Consider the following 24,129-nt stretch of genomic DNA (forward strand, 5'->3'; position numbering starts at 1 on the left):
CCCAGCTTATGGCCTGTTATGTCAAGCTGATTCGGAAAGAGCCCATCCAGGAATTTCACCATATCCTGACCCTCTTCAGCCTCAGGAATTCCGATGATTTGGACGTTATTCTGAAGGCCACGGTTCTCCATGTCCTCCAACTTCTCCCAGACATGCTCCAAATCCACCTTGGTTGCTAGCAGATTAGCAGATAATTCCCTCTCTGATGACTCCAGATAATTGATCCGCTTCTTGACATCCCCCACTCTTGTAACCACCTCAGTGAATTTCGTCTCCATGGCAGTGATCGATCGATGTATTACGGCAAGATCCTCCAAGTCAGCAACGACCTTCGTCAGCATTGCCGACATTTTCAACATTTTGCGCCAAATTTTCCTAATTTCTCCCATCAAATCAACTCCCGGGCTCGGGGCCTGCTCAGGGGTGTCAGCTTGAGCATGTAAATGTCTTATTGTTATTAACATTTTTTATTGATTCCATCCATAAGACAGATAAACACAACATAAAATCGGAATCAGTCATATAAATTAAACCCCTCCCCCCGAAATTAATGACCGCCCCAACACCTAAGATGCAGAGTCTGGGGCAAAATGAAAATTGTGTGTCCAATACGTCACACATAAATCTCAGAACCCTCAACCAAAATTCTTGTATCTTAACACATCCCCAAAAAACATGGGTCCCCGTCTTCTGAATTGCATCGCCAGCAGGTGGGTGTGTCTTTAAGACCAAGTCTATATAATCTAGAGGGTGTCCAATATAATCGATGCAAAATCTTAAATTGCATCAGACTTGATGTCTAGATGAAGACTATATAAGTGTAATGTTTCCAGAGCCAAAGATTTTGAATTCTTTGACATATTGTCCTCCTAGAACAGTTATGGAACAGAGTGTATCAGATCTCACCGGTTTATGTCATTAATAGTGTTAAAACTAGCAAAGTGCGCAGAGCTCACCGTTCACATGTCCGAACCTCGCATGGCATCATGTGACTCTCCCTATCAAATCAAATCAAATCCCTTTATTGTCTCCCTACTAATAGTCTCTTAGTAACAGGGAGGGTACTTGCAATACTCTACAACCTACAAAGCTCCTTTTTTGTCTCCTGAATCTTATCCGTCATTTATCACCCAGAGTGATACGATTTTTAAAATTATTATGACTGCTATGTATCCTGCTGGGCTAGGATTGTTCCCTCGTGGAAATTTGCCATTTTAAAATGAAATGAGAGTTCACATCGAGCAACTGTTAACTCTTTCGCTTCTACCCTGACCTATTCCTCTTATTCTGATTTTTGTTTCTTTCTATACCTTGAGGTATAAGATCAAATGAATTTTAAGCATTCTTGCATAGTTATTCCTATGCATAAATTGGCACTGTCCTTGTATACTATAAATTAGCAAATAAAGCAATAAACATACAATAAACATTACTGCAGATGAGAAGATGAAATGAGAAGGCATTTTTGGAATAAATATCGAACATCCATAAAGGCTTCACATACATAACCAGGGCAGGGCCACAGCCTTGCCTAGAGCCACTTTTAGGTGATGCGTAACGATTTGCTAGCTTAGGATCTCTGTAAAGATTCAATAGTCAGAACAGACAACAAATGGGAAAGACAAGATGGTTTGAAATGGATGTGGTGGAAACCCAAGTGTGCCAAACAAATAAAAAGGCGAAATGTCAATTATGTCAGACAAACAAATAAATTAACTTTTCAGCTTTTATCATTTTGCTGTCAGTATCAGTGATGTAAAAAGAAATGTGGTCCAGTGGTGGGCCGATTATAGGAAGTGTCAGGAAAATGTTCAGGAAACCTGTTTGAAAACAAACATTATTTTTGCAATTCCGTTTGGTGATGCTACAGTAGGTGCTCAGAAATGAGCATCAAACTGATAAATGATCTGAGAATTAATACAATACGTTAACCTCAATTGGTCAGACTTGAGATATCCTGTTGCACGTGCAAAAAAAAAAAAAAAAAAGTATTTTGCTCTCAAGGTACAACAGCAGGTGTTTTTCCTGGCTGACATGGAAATACCAAACACGGGCACATCATGTCCTTCTTTCCCCTGCAGAAATGCTTATGTGTGAGTCTGCTATTCAACAGTCTTTGAGAAGCAAATTTTCAAGCAATTATGAACTTTAACCACTGCTCATTATGAATGTTTAAACATTCTTGTGCACATTACATTACTAAGGCTTCAAGCCTTATTCTGCCAGTTCTAATCAATCAACTGATAAATGACAGTAATGAGAGAATGTTTTCTAGGTGTGTATGCTTTTGTACGTGAGTGTCAGTGTGTGGAAAGTTTTAATAAAAGCAGCACAGAATGCCAATCAACCCAAAACCAAATTCCATGTCACTTCAAATGAATAGTGCTTTATGATTTATGATTGGGGATTTTGGAAGCAGTTGGAAACTATTCAATGCACACTAACTAAGGATTCAAATCAATCACCCCTCAGGGTGTTTACTGTAGAAGCTCAAATCACACTGTCACTTAAGCGTCGCATCAACCCTGATCACTGAAAAGGTCTTGGTGACTACATCTTACTAACTCTAGTCCATCAAGCAGAAAGAAAACCAGATGTGCATGAAGAATTATCACTTATGTGTGTGTGTGTGTGTGTGTGTGTGTGTGTGTGTGTGTGTGTGTGTGTGTGAAGGTAAGGTAGAGGGGAAGAGTTGGACTGGAAAGAGACTGTCCTCAGCTGACCAGCAGAAATGGAAGAGAACGACCCCATGACCAGCTTTCACTGTGGTAACTCCCCATCAAGAGCAAATCCTCTTTTGTAACCTTTAACCCAGCCAGACTCGCATAAGGACTGCCTCTTGTCCATGGCCATAAATACAGAGCTTAACCTAAACACTTTTGGGACAGACCACTGACTAAGGAACTCTCCTGGGAGAACAAAAGAGACATGTAGATGCATAGTCGCAGAGGGCCCCGAGAGAAGATTTTACACTTGCAAACCTCAGACAGGCTCCAAAGCCACAACAGCAGGTGTTTTCCAGGCTGACATAGCTCTGTTTCAAAACCTAGTGAGCTGCCTCATCACCTACATAAGCAGCAGCCTCCTTAGGCGCCATTCACCCAGTTTGCATTTATGCTAGATGTACATCTTTGACCGTTGCAACACGCAACTTTTAAAAATGCATCTCAAAGCACCTGCATTCTATTTGCTTCCACTGCACTGCGTTTCTCTATTTTTAATGCAAGATGCGTCCTGTGTGAACGGCCCTTAAGACAGCATCTTAACTGTCATGGAAAATCACAAGTGACTAAAAAAGGGGAATGCTATGAAAAGGCACTAACTCTGTGTGTAACACAAACAGTGCTCCGCTTGGGAGACTTGATTTTTATGTTAGCACATTGCTAAGCTAATTGAACAATATTCATAATAGGCAAAATAAGAATAAAATACATAGCAACCCCCCCCCCCCCGCACAAATATAAAATAACTAAATACCCACATATAAACAGACACACAAATAGAAGTACATAAAAAAAGACAAAGTTCAACATATAGGAAAAAAAAAAAACAAAACAATTGTCTCCCTCCACTGCCCAACACTAGGACCTCTCCAAATGAGACAAATAACTGCCATAACTCGACAGGTTCCCCAGCCGTCTGGAAGTCATCTCTTCGAAAGCTGCCACTTTACCCAACTCGGTGCACCACTCACGAAATGAGGGTGCATCAATTGACTTCCAACCCATAAGGATTAGCTGTCTGCCAATCATGCTGGTTAGGACCATAACCATATATTTTTTCATATATTCATCTCCTATATTCAGGACCTCTTCATCACCCAAAATACAAAGTCTTTTGTGTCCAGTACGTCACACACAAAACGCTGGATCCTCAACCACAATTCCTGAATCTTAATACAACCCCAAAAAACATGGGTTGTGTCCCCGTCTTCTGACTGGCATCATCAGCAGGTGGGTGAGTCTTTAAGACCAAGCCTATACAATCTAGAGGGGGTCCAGTAGAACCGATGCAAAATCTTAAATTCATCAGACGGATCCTTGCATCTCTAGATGCAGACCTGATGCTTTTTAGGATCTTAGCCCACTCTCCCTCCTCCAATACCAAGTTTAAATCTTTCTCCCATAATCTCTTGAGAGAAGACTTAGCTCCATCCCACAGACTCTGAATTAACAGGGAGTAATACACAGAAGCTTCATGACCTTTCCCATAAGCAGTAATCACCATTTTCAAAGTATTTGCCGCTTTAGGGGGGTGTACACCACTCCCAAGAACAGTACAGAGCAGGTGGCGCAGCTGTAACCTAAAGAACTGGGATCTAGGAATCTTAAAATGTTGAACCAAATTATCAAAGATCTCAGTACTCCACTCTCATATAGGTCACCGAGTGTAGCAACCCCCCTCCCAATCCACTCTGACCAATAGAAAGGGGACTTATTAATATGTAATTTAGGGTTCAGCCATATGCTTGAGGCAACATTTAAATAAATGTCCAAATTAAACACTCTGGACACTTTAGTCCAAACCACGTGCAAATGTGAAATAAGGGGTGTGACTTAACTTCTCCGGTTAGTTTGATCGAAAGGCTTTGCAATGGCAAAATAGGGGCAAGAACTTCTTGTTCAATAAGAAACCAGGGAGGGGCTCTCTCAGGTGGAAGCGACCAATGAGCCAAATGTCTGAGACCGAATGCATAATAATAAAACAAAATCTTGGGTAGGCCTAACCCACCTTTGTCAATAGGCCTATGTAACTTATTGAAATTTAACCTGGCACGCTTACCATTCCAAATGAAGGACTTCGCTATGCTATCAAATTGCTTGAAATAAGAGAGGGGTACATCTATAGGGAGAGATCGACCCCATGACCAGCTTTCACCAAAAGTGGAGCGAGTTCTGTAGCATAGGATCTAAAAAATTCTGCGGCAAAACCATCTGGCCCCGGAGCTTTGCCAGTAGGTAGGGACTTAATTACCTCGTCAAGCTCCTCCAAGGTTATCTCAGAATCAAGAGCGTTTTTTTTGCTCAGTCTTCAGTTTAGGAAGATCTAATGGTCCCACAAAGTTTCTAATATCTTCATCAGTAGACGAAGACGTGGAACTATAAAGATCAAGATAGAACTCGTTAAAGGCATTATTAATATCAATGGCTGAGGTAAACATTTCACCACCAGCAGATTTCACTGAGGGAATGGTAGAAAAAGGCTCTCTCTGCTTTATAAATCTAGGCAAAAGCTTCCCTGCTTTGTCCCCCGACTCAAAGTATGACTGTCTTGCCCTGAATAACCAAAACTCCACTTTCTGTGACAAAATAATATTATATCTATATTTCAATCAGGTCAATTCTCTGAGGCCATCAGATGACATACGGTGCTCCAGCTCTGCCTCTGCACTTTTAATATTTCCTTCCAACTCCACAAGTTCTCGTGCTTTGGATTTTTTGATGAATGAGGCATACTGTATGATCCGACTCCTAAGAACCGCCTTAAGTGCCTCCCAAACCACGCCCACAGAGGATACCGAGGATCAGTTGGTCTCCATATAAACACTGATTTCAGTCTTTAACATTTGTTGGAAATCAGGATTTTGCAAAAGGGATATATTAAGGCGCCAACTATATGATTTCTTTTTCTCTATATGTGGCAACACCTCTAAACTCATCAGGGCATGATCCGAGACTAAAATGTTTCCAATTGAGCAGTCAACAACAGATGAAATGAGGGATTTGGATATAAAAAAATATATATTCTAAAATAAATCTTATGGACTGATGAAAAAAATTTATAGTCTCTACCAGATGGGTTCAAAAGTCTCCAAATATCTGTAAGACCAAGATATTTACACATCCTGTGAAGCATCAGTGTTGCTCTAGGGGGCTTACACATTTTTGCTTCACTATGATCAAGGACTGAGTCCATCAAAAGATTAAAGTCTCCTCCCAAAATTATATCATGAGGGGTGACAGCAGCTTGCAACATCCCTTCAAAATCTATAAAAAAGTCCTGATCATCAGCGTTAGGTGCGTAAATATTAGCCAAAATCAGACTTTGCCCCTGAATTTCTGCTAAAACAATAATGACTCTTCCTAATTTATCATTAAACTGTTTGAGAAATTTGAATTGTAGATGTTTATTTACCAATATAATGACTCCCTTGCTCTTACTTGAGCCAACACTAAAGAAAACATGTCCACCCCATACTTTCCAAATTTTTCAGCTTCCTGCGGGGAAAGATGGGTTTCTTGAAGAAAGGCTATATCATATTTCTTACGTTTAAGAAAAGAAATAACCTTCCTTCTTTTATGGGGTGCCCCAACCCATTCACATTCCACGTGGAGAGAGATAGTACACTCATATTAACATCTGACATTTTGATATAATAGAAAAAATAAATTGTGTGCCAAAAACAACAGTGCACGACAGCGCCAACCGGCGTCAATCCCTTTAAACTCAAGGAGTCCATGTACCATGCCATCGGATTGCTCAATTTTGCCTCACAAATTTGTAAGGCAAAATTACATAACATCAAATATTTTGTAAAACAAACCCCAGCCAATAGGCAGAATAAACACAAAGAACGTGTACTCATTCACAGAACTGTCTCGAAGGTGTGTTCCTTCACAAAACAAATTCCAGCCGATATAAAGCCGTTCAGTTTCCTCGGTCAGACAAACAAATCTTCAGTGAGCCAGCTGATGAGTGCAGCAGATGACATAATCATTCCAATGTCCTATGAAAATATTCCACAAATCATACTCCAGCCAACAGGAGGCTTAAGCACAAGGAACTGACAGATTCATCCATAACTGTCCCGAAGTAATTTTCTTTAACAAAACAAGCTCCAACCGCTAGGCGGAACCTCAGAAAAGGAAACGAAACACGCATCCCGGTTCCTCGGATAGTCAAGAGTCAATTCACTCGGAGGCCGCATAAAAGTATATCTCATGATTTACACAGTCCGCCAACTTTATAAAAGACATCCTATGTGTGGGCATGTAGATATTTTGCGGTCATCCGTTCATTGTAAAAGTGATCTTCCGTCAATGCAAAAGTTTCTTTAAGGAAAAGTGTTAATCCACAAAACAAAACAAACTCCAATCACTCGGCAGAGCCAACGCAAAAGGAAACAAAAATGGCGCCCAGCTTCCTCCGAAAGCCAGAGTATGTACAGTGAGTCAATCCACTCACAAGAAAAACACCTAATGGTTACTCACCCACTGTTTCAATAAAAGACATTGCCTGATTGGGACATGTAAATACTTTGCTGCCATCCTTGGTGTTTATTCTCAGTCTGGCTGGAAACATCAGAGCAAAAGTGATCTTCTGCTGATGTAAGAGTTTCTTGCATTCCCTAAACCGATCATGTTTCTCTCTTGTCGAGTTCACAAAGTCCGGGAACAAGAAAATATTGTAATTCTTCCAAGAAAGCTTTCCTTTGCTCCTTGCCTGGCGCAACACAAGATCTTTATCGGATGATCTAAAAAATTTGGCCAGAATCGATCAGGGCCTTCCTCCCGCAGCAGATCTGTGAGCTGGGACTCTATGAGCTCGCTCGATTTCCAACTTGTAGCCTGTTTTGTCGAGCAGACTCGGGAAAAGCTCCTCTAGGAATTTCACCATATCTCTGCCCTCCTCATGCTCAGGAATTCCAACTATTCGAAGGTTATTCCTGCGGCTTCTATTCTCAAGATCTTCAAGCTTTTCAAGAACACGTTCCAAATCAACTTTGGTCGCGGGCAGATTAGTGGCTAATTCCCTCTCTGATGACTCCAAAAAATCGATTTGTTTTTCAGCATCTGTCACTCTTGTGACCAGCTCAGAGAATTTTTTTTCCATCGCTGTAATCGATTGACGTATTACAGCCAGATCCTCCAAGTCCGCAAGTACCTTTGTCAACATCACCGACATGTTGGACAGTTGACGCTGGATTCCTTCTCCCACCACGCCATCCAAATCGAGTCCCCGGTCCACAGGCCTGTCTGGGCTTTCATCTTGAACCTGTAAGTGTCTTTTAATGTCTCCAGAGCCCGAGGATTTTGACTTTTTTGCCATGTTTACCTCAAACAGTAAATGTGTAACTGCTGTATCAAATTTCACTGGGTTATATCATGAAAATGATAAAAAAAAAATTAGCAAAGTGCGCAGAGCTGCCTCTCACACGTTTGCCCTTCGCATGGTGTCGCCGTACTCCGTATACTTTTCAGTTTTAAACTAAATAATTTGTACTCAACATTTCATCTGTTTCATCCGCCATCTTGCATTATACTTTTGCCCTGTGAATGATACATACAATGCTGCCTTAGAATTTAGTCAAAACGAGGTATCTTACAAGGCAGAATTATTAAGATGTCTACCTTCGGTACAGCCTTCGCGTTCAATAGTTTGTTGTTAGCATGTTGCTAAGCTAACGGCTTGAAACTCTAATAAGCAAAGAAATAGTTAGCACACAAATATTGAGTAAAATAATAAAAACACTGAACTACTTTTATCAATATTTTACAGTATTGATTATTATTATACAAATTATTATAATCAACATTTCTCTCACTTTGTCCCCCATCTTGCGTCTATTTTTTCAATGAGCTCATTGTACTGCGTTATTAAGGCTTATGTGTCAGTCTCCAATTGATGCATAGACAACACCTCATGTCCCTTGGCTGATACTCAAATCTTCACTGATGCGCAAGGCTTAGGAATGATGTGGGCTTCCATTATAGCCTTCCATCTCACATAGGACCCAATCAGCTGTGTGGGAGTCTGAAAGAGCAGACCTCACATCCACACCTCCTCCAATCTTTTTCTATACACTGGCGGCCAAAAGATTGGAATAATGTACAGATTTAGCTGTTTTGGAAGGAAACTGGCACTTTATTTCACCAAAGTGGAATTCAACTGATCACAAAGTATAGTCAGGACATTACTGATGTAAAAAAAGACAGCACCATCACTATTTGAAAAAAGTCATTTTTGATCAAATCTAGACAGGCCCCATTTCCAGCAGCCATCACTCCAACACCTTATCCTTGAGTGATCATGCTAAATTGCTAATTTGGTACTAGAAAATCACTTTCCATTATATTAAACACTGCTGAAAGTTATTTGGTTCGTTAAATGAAGCTTAACGTTGTCTTTGTGTTTGTTTTTGAGTTGCCACAATATGCAATAGACTGGCATGTCTTAAGGTCAATATTAGGTCAAAAATGGCAAAAAAGAAACAGCTTTCTCTAGAAACTTGTCAGTAAATCATTGATTTGAGGAAGGAAGGCTATACAATGCTTGAAATTGCCAACAATCTGAAGATTTCATACAAAGGTGTACACTACAGTCTTCAAAGACAAAGGACAACTGGCTCTAACAAGGACAGAAAGAGATGTGGAAGGCCAGATGTACAACTAAACAAGAGGATAAGTACATCAGAGACTCTAGTTTGAGAAATAGATGCCTCACGTGTCCTCAGCTGACGGCTTCATTGAATTCTACCTGCTCAACACCAGTTTCATGTACAACAGTAAAGAGAAGACTCAGGGGTGCAGGCCTTATGGGAAGAATTGCAAAGAAAAAGACACTTTTGAAACAGAAAAACAAAAAGAAAAGGTTAGAGTGGGCAAAGAAACAAAGACATTGGACAACAGATAATTGGAAAAGATTGTTATGGATCTTAACCCCATTGAGCTTTTGTGGGATCAGCTAGACTGTAAGGTGCGTGAGAAGTGCCCGACAAGACAGCCACATCTATGATAAGTGCTACAGGAAGTGCATGGGGTGAAATGTCACCTGAGTATCTGGACAAACTAACAGCTAGAATGCCAAGGATCTGCAAAGCTGTCATTGCTGCACGTGGATAATTTTTTGATAAGAACTCTTTGAAGTAGTTGGTTATTTTTCAAATTGTAATAGTAATTTTCCATGCTATTAATGTCCTGACTATACATTCAGTTGAATGCCACTTTGGTGAATAAAAGTACTTATTTATTTTTATAAGAGCAAAATCTGTACATTATTCCAAACTTTTGGCTGCCAGTGTATGTCTCTCCCACCCTCTCTCTCTGTCCCTCTCTGTCTTCTCTTTAGTGATCACTAGCCAGCTCGAAAGAGATCTTCCTGTAGAATTAATTAACATTCCAAATAGGTTTGCTGTACATTTCCTGGGAGCTGGTCACTCCAAACAAAACACCGGCAGACAAAGAGAGTGTCTGAGGCAGGAGAGAGCGAGAGGGAGAGACAGGGGAAGAGAAAAAAAAAAAGGGGACGAACGTTGAATGGAAAAACATATCCGCTTCATTCTCTCGCCATCAGATTCAAACCATTTCACAGGCCCTTTCCTGAAGTCTTGATGCTAGTACTGAGGCTTGCACAGCAGGGATGGTGGGCCAGTGCACATGATGGCAGTGAAAAATTTGTCACCTTGGCTTCCAAAGCAGCCATAACAAATAAAACTTGGGAGTGAGTGGGCTCAAAACGAAGATCCTGGGGGGATGATGGTTGGGTGTCAGGGTTTGAGTCAATATCAAAATACATACAGGACTGGAGAATAGGGGCTTCATAGGCATTTCTGCTACTGAGGGAAAGTGTATTTACATTTACAGATTAATTTCAGATGGAAAAAAGAGTTGACTGGTGCATCGCGCTGTCCCTGAGTGAACCGCAAACCATTACCTTGATGAAAATAGGGCTCTAAAAGCAGAAGTTTGGGAAAGCTAAGTGGTAGAAGATGTTTGGCGACATCAATTTGGGCATCAATACTCATGACTCAACAACCTAAAACACATATACACACACTCGCAACCAAATAAACAAGCCACAAAAAAGCCTGATTTACAGTACTTGGGGCAAATGTCCTGATTTAACCCTCGGAAAGACTTAAAGCATGTGTGTCTGTGTAAACGTGAATGGTTCCTGTGTTCGGTTCTTCACCATCACAAGAAGGGGTTAGAAACAAAAAAATATCCGATGACACAAGCAAGGTAAACAGATAACACAATGCAAATGTCACTCCCTATTTCGGCAAACAAAAGCCTAACATGGAGCGAGCCCTCAGTCCACGGCAGCTCTCCAGTCTCATTAATCCAGTCTCTCTCCCACTTGCCTCTGTTTGTGCACCCCAAATTACAGTCCGCCGAAGCCTTAATATGCGACCGACTGTGTCGTCCCAGCAACAACAGGCCTGAAGTGCTTAGCGCTGCACCTTTCCCCTCGCCATCTGATTCCGTTCCAGCCTATGCTGCTGGCATCTACCCCTTTTAAAACCTCATGTTCTGATCTTGTCAGCCCCATGTCAAAATAATTAGGCAACTGGTTCAGGCCTCCAAAACTCTGTTTTTGATTCCATTAAATCGAGCAGCCTCAAGACTATGAGCTCAGCCCACCTTGATAATCACTCTCCAGGAAGAATTGAGGGTTCAGACCACTGTTGTAAACCATGGCAGAAAGTAAAGTGCCTCGGTTCCTACTGTACCAAGTGTTGACCTAGCCATTCCAGTACACAGGGCTATTCAACTCCAGTCCCTTAGGGCCACTGTACTGCAGAGTTTAGTTCCAACCCTAATCAAACACACCTGGATGTAATTTTAAGTAATCCAGAAGACACTGATCAGAGATCCTTTATACTGAGATAACAACCTCAGCATTTTTACCAAAAGAGAGAGAGTAATGGTCAACTAGTGTGTTAAGACAGCAAGTCACCGTTTGTGGATACCATACAAATGAATGGGAGGAGCCATGAACTGACACCTAACTGTCACAACATTGTCCGTGTCTTCTCTTATGAAACAGCAATTTTATCATGGTAGACTTCACACATAGTTCATTCCAAAAGCATTGTTTAGTGTAAAGCATGTTGAAAATTAGTGGACATGTGGTCAATTCATTAAGTGATGAGCTGTTTTGAAGCAGTTTATTCGGCACACTGAAGCATCTCCATTGACATCCATTCAGAAAAAAAAAAACCAGCCTCGTCTCCTCGCCAGTGTACCACCCATAGGATGTCTATGGGACCACAGCATTATGCCTTTTGTTGCTAACCTTGTAGGCTTCCCTTGGTAGAAGAGCTCTGCCTTGATTAGCTGGTTCAGGTAATTAGGGTTGAAACAAAACTCTGCAGGACAGTGGCCCTCCAGGACCAGAACTGAATAGACCTACTCTAGAGCTTTGCTTGATCTGACCTAAAAGCTGATTCGTAGAGTGCTGTCAGTGTATTTTTCATACCTGGGTGTGAAGATGGAGTTGTGGAGGAAGTTCTCAAAGACTTTGCGGTAGGAGCGGTCTTCCGCCTCTGCCTTTAGGTCCTCCTTGGTTTTTGGGCAGGGGCAGCATGGTCCCTTCTCAACACCGCTAGCATCTGATTTGGTTGGCTTTGTGTCCCCTTCCATGTCTGACAAAGCCGTGGCTGAGATGCGGATGGGGATCTTTAGCTCTGTGTTCCAAAACATGACACACTCTGAGCTGATCGAACAGCAAGCAGACACATATGTGTCCATACTTATGGACTTATGGCTCCGAGGAATACTTGATTCTCATTGGACAATCATGGCACTGTGCAGTCAAATATTTATGCATAATGATCACAAAATCGTATAATTAATTGTTGTCCTATGCATACTATTTACAGTGTCTCTCGTATCACTCTGCGGTCTCTTTCTTCTTACATAATAAAATAATTCAATATTCTATATATCTCAATCCATATAATATGTATATAACATATAACATATAATGTCCAAATCAATATTTCATGCCATGTTATTTATTTGGTAAGTAGCTGTGTAACAATAATGTAGTCATGGTATATTATCCTATACATATTGACACCTAAATGTCTTCAAATAACAGGAAAGGGGAACCAAAGGGTGAAGGAGAGGGGGTTGTTAGGGAGAGAAAGTTGCATACTTACCTTTAGAGCAGTAGTTATGCTGGTAGAGTTCACGGTCCTCAACTTGCTGCTGCCAACGGAGCAGGTAGAATGTTTTGTTTCCATTAGGAGAGATGGGAGGAGACCATTTCACCACCAGGGATGAGGAGGAGTTGGCATATGCACGGGCATCCAGAGGCATTGATGGTGCTGTGGAAGGCAATTCCATAAGCATAACATAACACTTTTCAGATATTAGTTGGTGTAATGAGTCAAATGGACAGATGGATACTGGATATTGTGTGGACACTGGACGGATGGTGGTGAAGCCTACCTGACGCATTGGTTCGGATGTAGACCACCTCACTCTTAGCCCCCAGAATGTGCTTGTCCTCCACAACCAGGGTGACAGCTTTCACAAAGATAGCATATTGTGTCCAGGGCTTCAGAGATGACAGAAGTACACCTGGGTTTGTTGATTTGTCCTGAGGAAGGTCCACATCCACCATGTTCCAGCTATTAGAACCGCATCCGTCTTGTCCATTAAATTCTGTGATGTTCTGGAATGGCCTGTATTGAAGAAAGATAGAGCGCTAATGCATTAAGTGAAAAACTCTACATAAGATTAAAAATCTCTTTAAAAACACTGATGCTGCTAACAAAGCCAAGGTCAATAGTCTGAGTCCACTTGTGAAAATGCTTCTACTTTATATTTTTTCTATAATAAAACAGTTTTTTTTTTTTTTTATTACAAAATATATTGTCAGCATAACAATTTGAAGAAATTTTTTTTTAGAGAATTTTTGTCAAAATTGCTTATATTTCTTATACTTATATTCAGTATCTAGTATTTGGTATGTCTCATATTTGCTTTAACGACAGCATGCACTCAAGCATGAATGGACTCCACAAGTTTTTACCAAATCTGAAGCTTCATGTTAACCCGGCATGATTTGAGAATGTACAAAAGAGCATATTGTGTGCTTCAATGGAAGCTAGGACATCAGACTGTTTGTACAAAAGATTTAATATGATCAATGTCCCAAATTTGCTTCCATTTTATTTGTGAGGTAAAAATAGTGCAGAATCATTTCAACTTTTGTTAATTTCCAGATTTTATATTTTAAATCCCAGTTTTTTTTTACATGTTGTCTTTATGTAGATTTTTTAACTCCACTGTAGAAGTCTACAATAGTAACTCTATAGCAGTTATATACTCACGCCTCCTTGTAATAGACTATGAAGCTGATGAGGTCTCTGTAGTCTGGCGGTCGATAGCGTTCCCAAGTGAGCTTTATCCGAGTACTCTGAGTGTGGTTAGACTTGAACTTTAGAATATAACTCTCACCTAGAAGAGGGGTCATAAGAGAGATTTAACTAAAAGCGCCCATAAGAGTTCTTCAGCTGAAATATAAGGCTTAGCCTTGGCCTTTTCATATTTTGTGAGCTTCTAGGAATTTAAGTGGTATTAGAAAAGGCACTTCTGTTAATGTCTCACAGTCTAGAGTCAGAGCAATTAAATGCTCTGTAAAAATATGACCACATTGGATAAGCAATTACCACTGTTCTTCAAAGCAAATTCACTCTATGTTGAAACCTGTGAAAAAAGCATAATAAGGCAGATACATACACTGAACATGCCATGTTGCATTTCTGATAAAATTTTAGGTGAATCTGTGCTTCCTGTGCAGTCTTAGGGTGCTTTCACACTGGCAGTTTAGTTCGAAACAGAGCACGGTTCACATGAAAAATTGGTAATGTGAAAGCTGTCATGCGGACCTGGGAACGCACCATGGTACCGAACCCGAGACTACCTGTAGGAGGTGGTATGAGTTCGGTTGCAATGGAACTGTAGCACGATTCATGTGAATGTGAAAGCAACTCGGACTCGGGTGCGCACTCGTGCAGGATGTAAAGTAACCTGCGCATGTGTTTTAGCCGATGATGACATCTATCTATCTATCTATACACCTTATAAATACTATATATCAATACTATTATAGGTTATAAATATAGGGTGTAATAGGAGATGACAGTGGCGATAACTTCATCTTGGACACGAGATGCAATCAGCTGTCTCCTCAAAAAACGCCATTTGCGAGCAGCAGCAAGCTGCCTTCCCCTGGAGTTACGCCATGAAGCGCACATATACGCAGTTGTCGTTCACTCTGCTGTGCATAATGGCACCAAAATAACAAAAAGTATGATGAGTCGCGTTGTGTTCTCCATGCGTGTTTGTGAAGACGTAAGATGAACGCAAATGGACTGGGGTTCAATAGAATCAAGTGAATGTGAAATCAGACCAAAGCTGCTGGGGGCACCGGGAACAATCACACTCAGAATCTGACCGCAGCAAACGTGCCCAGTGTGAAAGCCCCCTTAAAGCAATCGCCAGTGATAGACAGATAATACTGCTGTGTACTCACAACTTGCGCGTTCTCCATTGCTGCGAACATCATCCAATTCCATCTTTTCCTTGACGCCCGTCTTCTCCCACATTTTCTGAATCTCAGACATGCAAAGCTTGGGATTGAAGCGGAAGAAGAGCTTCCCAGCTCTAATGGTCAGATTGTGCTGGCTCCAGTCCCACAGAAACTGCAGGTGCTGGTTGTCCACTGCAGAGAATGCATACATCCTACAGTAGGAAAAAAATTAAATAAAACAACTTCAAGTACAGTACTAAAAGTGCAAAGACTAGGTGTCCTGTATTACTATGTCTCAAATACAGCAACCACAGAAATGTATTTGGACACTTTAGCCACACATAAAAATGTGTTTATGTGTTTACATTATTTAAAAAATATCAAACCAAGAGGTATTTATTTTAAAGAAAGAGAGCACAAGCACACTATTAAAGCAAAACATTTAAAAAAAGTTTTTTGTAATTTTCACTTGGTTGATATTTTGCTATATAATGCATGTATATACATTTTATATATAATACAAAATGATATTTTGTCATGTAATGCAAAAACATTCATACATTATCAGTAGGGCTGGTAAATTTAATGCGTTAATTTCTGCGATCAATTGTTGACTGTTTAGCACGTTAAAGTTTTTCACATATGAAACTTCACAAATTTATGGGCAAGCTGCCGTATTGCTTCACATTGCCCGAAAACACTCTCTCACTGTCATCTGAACCACTGTCACACGTGAGATATCCAGAATGTAGATACACCGATCAGCCACAACATTAAAACCACCTGCCTAATATTGTGTAGGTCCCCCTCGTGCCGCCAAAACAGCGCCAGCCCGCATCTCAGAATAGCATTCTCACCACAATTGTACAGAGCGGTTATCTGAGTTACTGTAGACTTTGTCAGTTTGAACCAGTCTAGCCATTCTCTCTCACTAACATTGAGCCACCTCTCTTATTAACAAGGCGTTTCCATCCACAGAACTGCCGCTCACTGGATGTTTTTTTGTTTTTGGCACCATTCTGAGTAAATTCTAAAGACTGTTGTGTGTGAAAATCCCATGAGATCAGCAGTTACAGAAATACTCAAACCAGCCCATCTGGCACCAACAATCATCCATGCGATTATCTAATCAGCCAATCGTGTGGCAGCAGTGCAGTGCATAAAATCATGCAGATACAGGTTAGGAGCTTCAGTTAATGTTCACATCAACCAACAGAATGGGGAAAAATGTGATCTGGTTTGAGTATTTCTGTAACTGCTGATCTCCTGGGATTTTCACACACAACAGTCTCTAGAATTTACTCTGAATAGTGCCAAAAACAAAAAACATCCAGTGAGCGGCAGTTCTGTGGACAGAAACGGCTTGTTGATGAGAGAGGTCAACAGAGAATGGCCAGACTGTTTGGAACTGACAAAGTCTACGGTAACTCAGATAACCACTCTGTACAATTGTGGTGAAAAGAATAGCATCTCAGAATGTTATTCAGAGATGCGGGTTGGCGCTGTTTTGGCAGCACGAGGGGGACCTACACAATATTAGGCAGGTGGTTTTAATGTTGTGGCTGATCTGTGTATAGAGAGTGAATGGCAGCCTGAGAAAATAATAGTTTTGAGATTTAACTTCAGCATTCAATTTGTTTTATATCTGTATGAGTATAATACTACATCAGCAATGTACACTTAAGTTTATCTTGCCAACAAAGCTTGGTATGAATTGAATCTGCATAACAGATCCTATTATTTAAAAAAGTCCATTGTAAAAGGGCAGATTATTCTAATTACAGCATATCCACTGGTTTTGTGTCTAATAAACTCTATCTGCAAAAAAAACTGAACACTTTAACATGTACATATTTAAATAGTTAGAATAAATAATGACTACTCTTGCAAGTTCTTGGAGACAAAGTATAGTATATAAGTTAATATACTTATGATTATATATTAATGTTTGTTTTAATGTACCATGATTAATTGTGATTGATTACAGAAAACTCTGTGATTAATTAGTTAATTTTTTTTAACCGATTCACAGCCCTTATTATTAGGTGTGGCTTAAATGTCCTAATACTATTAGTGCCACGTACGGTATTTATTATTTCTCATGCAAGAAAAATCTAAGGAATGAGACTGATCTGATCTGGTTGTACACACAATGAATGTGATATATATGGGGAAATAAAAACAAGTGAAGTGTGTGTGCAGATAGTGTTGTGTTTCAAAGCACACATGGAGATCAGGGCTCAGAAGAGTGTTTGCATGGCTTCTACAGCTGCACACGCTGAGCCCCACTGAACACCTCAGGAACGCTAAGAATGCCTGTGCTGCTTACAAGCATTCCTCTAGATGAAACTCAACCCCAGTGAGACCACAACAAGTGAGGTTCCCAGGAGGTTCCCACACTCTTTTGTCTTCCATAAAGCTTCTGACATCATGTGAGGACAAATTAGTCTACAGATATCGCTGAACACAGTATATTTCAAAAGGTCCAGACACTGTTTATGGTACTGGATCAAAGCCATCAAGAGGTTAAATCACTTCCTGTGTATTTCTATGTGTATACATTAGCTGGATCTCTTGAGTTTCAGCCTATAAAGCAATGAGACACAGAGTCCTCAGAGCTGTGCATTCCATTAGAGCTGATGTTTTATAACTTTCACCCGTTCCTATAGAAACCCTAGGAGACACATGTTGTAAAATGAAAGGATTGTGAAGGACGCTGAGTCTAAGAAATATTCATGTTTCATGAGACTAACAAACTATGTTGAACTATGAACTATGTGACTAAACATCAATGCACACATATATTTCCAGAAGGAAATTCCAGTGCTTGAAAAGCAGCAAAAGAATAGTGTTAAAGTTTAAAGTAAACTTAGATTTTAAACTTTGAAATTCCACTTCAGAGCTGTTATTATGACACTAAGGCCACATCAATATATACTGTATATCTGCATAATTTATTAATATTCATTAATATTAATATATATATATATATATATATATATACAGTTGCACTCAAAAGTTTGCATACCCTTGGAGAATTGGTAATATATGTACCATTTTTAAAGAAAACATGAGTGAGCAGGCAAAACACATTTATTTTATTTCTTATGGGATTCATATTCAATTGTAGGTTATAACAGAATGGCACAATCATAAAACATGGCAACAAAGAAAAAAATGAAATGACCCCTGTTCAAATGTCTGCATACCCTTAGTTCTTAATACTGTGTATTGCCCCCTTTAGCATCAATGTCAGTGTGCAGTCTTTTGTAATAGTTGTCTATGAGGCCCCAAATTCTTGCAGGTTGTATAGCTGCCCATTCGTCTTGGCAAAATGCCTCCAGGTCATGCAAAGTCTTTGGTCGTCTTGCATGAACTGCACGTTTAAGATCTCCCCAGAGTGGCTCGATGATATTAAGGTCAGGAGACTGTGATGGCCACTCCAGAACCTTCAGCTTTTACTGCTGTAACCACTGGAGGGTCAACTTGGCCTTGTGCTTAGGGTCACTGTCGTGCTGGAAAGTCCAAGAGCATCCCATGCGCAGCTTTCGTGCAGAAGAATGCAAATTGTCTGCCAGTATTTTCTGAAAACAGGCTGCATTCATCTTGCCATCAATTTTCACAAGATTCCCCATGCCTTTAGAGCTCACACACCCCCAAAACATCAGTGAGCCACCACCATGCTTCACAGTGGGAATGGTATTCTTTTCACTATAGGCCTTGTTGACCCCTCTCCAAACATAGCACTTATGGTTGTGACCATAAAGCTCCATTTTGGTCTCGTCACTCCAAATTACAGTGTGCCAGAAGCTGTGAGGCGTGTCAAGGTGTTGTCGGGCATATTGTAACCGGGCTTTTTTGTGGCACTGGTGCAGTAAAGGCTTCTTTCTGGCAACTCGACCATGCAGCTTATTGTTGTTCAAGTATCGTTGTATTGTGCTCCTTGAAACAACCACACCGTCTTTTTCTAGAGCAGCCTGTATTTCTCCTGAGGTTACCTTTGGGTTTTTCTTTGTATCCCGACAAATCTTTCTTGGTCTACCTGACCTTGGCTTGGTATCAAGAGATCCCTGAATTTTCCACTTCTTAATAAGTGATTGAACAGTACTGACTGGCATTTTCAAGGCTTTGGATATCTTTTTATATCCTTTTCCATCTTTATAAAGTTCCATTACCTTGTTACGCAGGTCTTTTGACAGTTCTTTTCTGCTCCCCATTGCTCAGTATCTAGCCTGCTCAGTGCATCCACGTGAGAGCAAACAAACTCACTGACTATTTATACACAGGCACTAATTGCAATTTAAAAAGCCACAGGTGTGGGAAATTAACCTTTAATTGCCATTTAAACCTGTGTGTGTCTCTTTGTGTGTCTGTAACAAGGCCAAACATTCAAGGGTGTGTAAACTTTTGATCAAGGCCATTTGGGTGATTTCTGTTATCATTATGATTTAAAAAGGAGCCAAACAACTATGTGATGATAAATGGCTTCATATGATCACTATCCTTAAATAAAAGACAGGTTTTTTTGCATGATCAGTAATATTTTCAAAATCAATGCCAAAATGTCACAATTTCTGCCAGGGTATGCAAACTTTTGAGCACAACTGTATATATATATATATATATATATATATATATATATATATATATATATATATATATATATATATATATATATATAGGGAAACCCTATGTGGAAAAAGTAGTGGTTGTGATGCATTAACAGTGTCAAGTTTCTCTCACAAATGATTCTGACACAGACTTAAAAAGACATACAAATAACTGTCGTTCAGTAAGACATGTAGCATGTACTGTATAGGACAGGCTTTGCAGGCTTGCTCTGTTCTATGCACAGTCAATCATTTAAATGTCACTACAATAGCTGGAGTGTGCAGCTGATAGTGTCAAGTGCTTTAATGTCTTACTGTTCGGTGAGCTCTTCCCCATTAATGTATCTCAGACTCTTGAGGAAGGACAGAGAGCCCAGAGTGTGAGAGTGCTTGATCCTTACATATCCAGTCACCGTCTGGATCAAACCCATGAAACTCTCCAGCTCTGATGCAATGTTATCTGGGGAAACAGAGAGGGAGAGAGATATATGACACTGGAGCAGCACAAACCAAATCCCACAAGACAAACAGTGTCTGCACTAACTCATCACTTCATCACAGTGTCAGTGATACATGGATGGCAGCAACTGTTCCATATCAAACCGCTAAGAGCTTTAGCGGCTCATCCCAACAAGACAAGAGACTTGTCTATTGTATCACCCACGGAAAATACATGTCATTTTAATATAAAACAATAATCAGGGTTCTTACACTTTTTAATCACTGAATTTGCATGACTTTTCTACGAACTTTCCAGTCATTCATGATTACTGGTTAAGTATTTCTTAAATTAATTTTATAGAGATTGCTAGAGTAGATTTCCATGTGTATGTCAGGTACAAATCTTCAGAAATAATATACTGTATTTAAATGATTATAGTTATTTGTGTACATTTGTTTCCCAGTAAGATCCTCAAAGGACAGATTTCCGTTATCAAGAAGGATAGGGGGCAAGTTTTACGACACAAGCAACAATTTACAATGAACTAATACAGGTGCAAAACTGAAAGAAAAAAATACTATAAAAAAAAGAAAAAAGAAAAAAAAGAAGGTTGGCACATTGTTGCTTCTGATTTCAATTGTTGTTTAAAAAATGGTTTTAAATGTTTAAATGTTCAAACAAAATATTTTTTTTTGAAAGTCACAATTTGCCAACCTTGTTCTGTTTTGTCATTCATATCTCTCCAATTAAATATTTTATAACAGAGCATCACTTGAAAAATGTGTATTCACTATAAAAATGTCCATAAAGAAGGGTTTATAGGCTTTATATCCTATCATATTTGGAATATCATATATTGGTTTATATTTATTTATTTATTTGTATAGGGACAGTACAAAAACATAATTTCAGCAAAAAACTAAAAAACATGCATTGTACATATAGATTATAGCACATGCATCTCAGTTTCCTAGATAGGCTTTTTTCCCCTTAAAAAAACCCTAAATAAAACTCAAATGTAAAACAAGCATTTGAAAATAGAAAAGACAAAATGTGTGTGTGTGTGTGTGTTACACATATATATCATATACACTTCCGGTCAAAACTTCTGAAACACTTGACTGAAATGTTTCTCATGATCTTAAAAATCTTTTGATCTGAAGGCGTATGCTTAAATGTTTGAAATTAGTTTTGTAGACAAAAATATAATTGTGCCAACATATTAATTTATTTCATTATAAAACTATAATTTTATTAAAAAAAAAAAAAAAAGTTTTTGAAATTGATGACTTGGACCAAATAATAAAGAAAAGCAGCCAATAAGTGCCCAACATAGATGGGAACTCCTTCAATACTGTTTAAAAAGCATCCCAGGGTGATACCTCAAGAAGATGGTTGAGAAAATGTCAAGAGTACATGTCTGCAAATTCTAGGCAAAGGGTGACTACTTTGAAGATGCTAAAATATAACACAGTTTTGATTTATTTTGGATTTTGTTTAGTCACAACATCATTCCCATAGTTCCATTTATGTTATTCCATATTTTTAATGACTTTACTATTATTCTAAAATGTGAAGAAAAAAAAAAAAAACATAAAAAAAAAAAAAAAAATTAAAATGTTTAAAAGTTAAAACAAAAGTTTTTTTTTAGAGCCAGAGTTTGCCAACTTTGTACTGTTTTGTCATCCACATTTAGCCAATGAAATATTTTATAACAGAGCATAACTTGAAAAAAGGTTGAGATAAGGGACAAAACATGTCAAAAGTCATCTTTACATTAAAAATCAGGAAATTCATAATAATAAAAATACTGGAAAAGTTCAATCTAAAGGAAAGTGTATACTCAGGGCATTTATTACTTATATATTTTTTAATAATTTCATTAGAAGTTATAAAAAATGCATGCTCTATACTTGGAAGCACATGTAACTTAACCTGTCCTCAGCAAGATGTTAAACAGCCAGACGAGGCACAGCCAAAACACAGCCAAGTGTTTAAAAATGCAACAAATTCATAAATACAAATATATAATAAAATGAAGGGATATGTAAAATATTAAACAATACATAAAGCAAACTTTCAATTATATTTTCCATTAAAAAAACTGTCTATAAAAGTTGTGTCCTCACTTTGCATCAACTGCTGAATAAATCAGACACTTTCATGGTTAGCTATAATGCTGAGTACCCCTTTCACACCTCCTGCTCATGGTGGATGCAACAGTAGGACACATGGTCTGGTAAGTTTGATATTTTTTCCCATTTTAAACAAATAATCTCTGCGGTCACAGCTTCAACATGTCAACTCCGTCATTCCCATTATGAATTTCTGTTGTTGTTGTCTGAGTTGTGGGACAAATTTTGTCATTTTGGTTAAGGTTATAGAGGCAGCTTTAACTGTGGAAAAAAAAAAAAATGTCTCCAGTGTACAACACATGGTTAAGATGGAAAAATATTCCATTTTGTTTACTCCGTCAGAATTTCCAGAATAGTGTGAAAACAGAAAGAAAAAATGTATAGAATGTTTTTTATCACTTAACTTATTTACTGAACACCATTATTACATAATTAAAGACTTTTGTTGGATGGATCAAATTAAAATAAAGTACTTTTTAGTGTGTCTGAAGGAGTTGACACTAATCACAATAAGATCTAAGTTATGAACTGAATAAATGTCAATTTTTATAAAAACCTGTTCCCTTACACGTTTAGTTAGATGAGACCTTTGTCTACAAATATATCCATTTCAAATTAATGTAGTAATAAAAAATAAAAACATTAAACATGTTTTGTCCCTTATCTCAGGAATCAGTGCACTATAAAAATTTCCATAAAAACGGCTTATATTGGCATGCAAATCAAAATTGTAATACCCTCTGATATTAGGAACATCAAAGATAGGTTTATAAGTGTGTGTGTGTGTTTGATCATTTTGAAATGATCTGAATCATTTTCATGAATTTTCAAGCCTGCAAATTGTAATTTTAAAATTCCCATATAATATATTCAGGCTTACCATGACTGTGGGAACCTAATAATTAGAAAAACAGGGTGTGGCAATGTTGATATTGATGCTGTGGGTCAGGCCTGGATCTACAATTGGAAAAATCCTGCCCTTATCTCCAGAGGTAGTGGGACAGTAAGGTGAGAGCAAGGGTACTTACTGCCTCGCCGTATTTTGATGTGTAGGTTTCCTTTGATGACCGTGCAGCCCTGCAGGGACTGAGCAGCATCCACAGAGTCAATAGTTTTAGATTCGCAGACCTTATCGCACAGTCCGTCACATGCGCTACAAAACATACTGCAAGTGAAAGAGAGAGGGAGGGAGAGAGTGTCAAGGACAGACCATAGCCAAATACACACAGACTCCAAGACAAATGCTAGTGAATCGTGACAGGATTACTGTCTCACCAAAACATTAAGTATGTTTAGGCTTGTTTTTGACAAGCACAACGTCAGTGTTTTATAATGTGTTTATGCCTAACAGAGTCCTCGTTTGAACCCTGGGTTTCAGGTGAAAGGACGATCACTAATTTAGCATTGAGTCAAAACCAGGTCTGGCCTGTTTAGAGGCAAAACAGACTCGACAAAAAAAATGTGACATGGAAGTGGAACAGTTTCTCTGTTAATATTTCACATCAAATGTGTAGAAGAACAAGTCAAGTCCAAGGTACAGTACAGTATTTAAAATGTCCTCTTTCCAGGTAAAAACATATATTTATTTTGTGATGTTTTCTTACAACTCAGTTTCCTAAAAAAAATAAAAAATACATTGCTACAAAATAGTGCCAGCAGGGTGACATCCTACCTG

At 39.0% G+C, this 24,129-nt stretch overlaps 1 protein-coding gene across 2 annotated transcripts in view; it reads right to left on the reverse strand.

The window, feature by feature from the left end:
* The window catches only part of igf1ra (insulin-like growth factor 1a receptor), a 154,317-nt gene that overhangs the window by 19,605 nt on the left and 110,583 nt on the right, over positions 1–24,129 (reverse strand). For both annotated transcript variants that reach the window (XM_051656476.1, XM_051656475.1), the window contains exons 4-10: positions 23,483–23,619; positions 20,193–20,337; positions 15,271–15,479; positions 14,066–14,192; positions 13,179–13,414; positions 12,887–13,054; positions 12,202–12,409 (exon numbers count right to left, since the gene is read on the reverse strand). In XM_051656476.1, the coding sequence (XP_051512436.1) occupies positions 12,202–12,409; positions 12,887–13,054; positions 13,179–13,414; positions 14,066–14,192; positions 15,271–15,479; positions 20,193–20,337; positions 23,483–23,619 (1,230 nt within the window). The remainder of the gene's footprint in view (positions 1–12,201; positions 12,410–12,886; positions 13,055–13,178; positions 13,415–14,065; positions 14,193–15,270; positions 15,480–20,192; positions 20,338–23,482; positions 23,620–24,129) is intronic.

This window comes from Myxocyprinus asiaticus, chromosome 26, assembly GCF_019703515.2.
Source record: "Myxocyprinus asiaticus isolate MX2 ecotype Aquarium Trade chromosome 26, UBuf_Myxa_2, whole genome shotgun sequence".
Lineage (NCBI taxonomy): Eukaryota > Metazoa > Chordata > Actinopteri > Cypriniformes > Catostomidae > Myxocyprinus > Myxocyprinus asiaticus.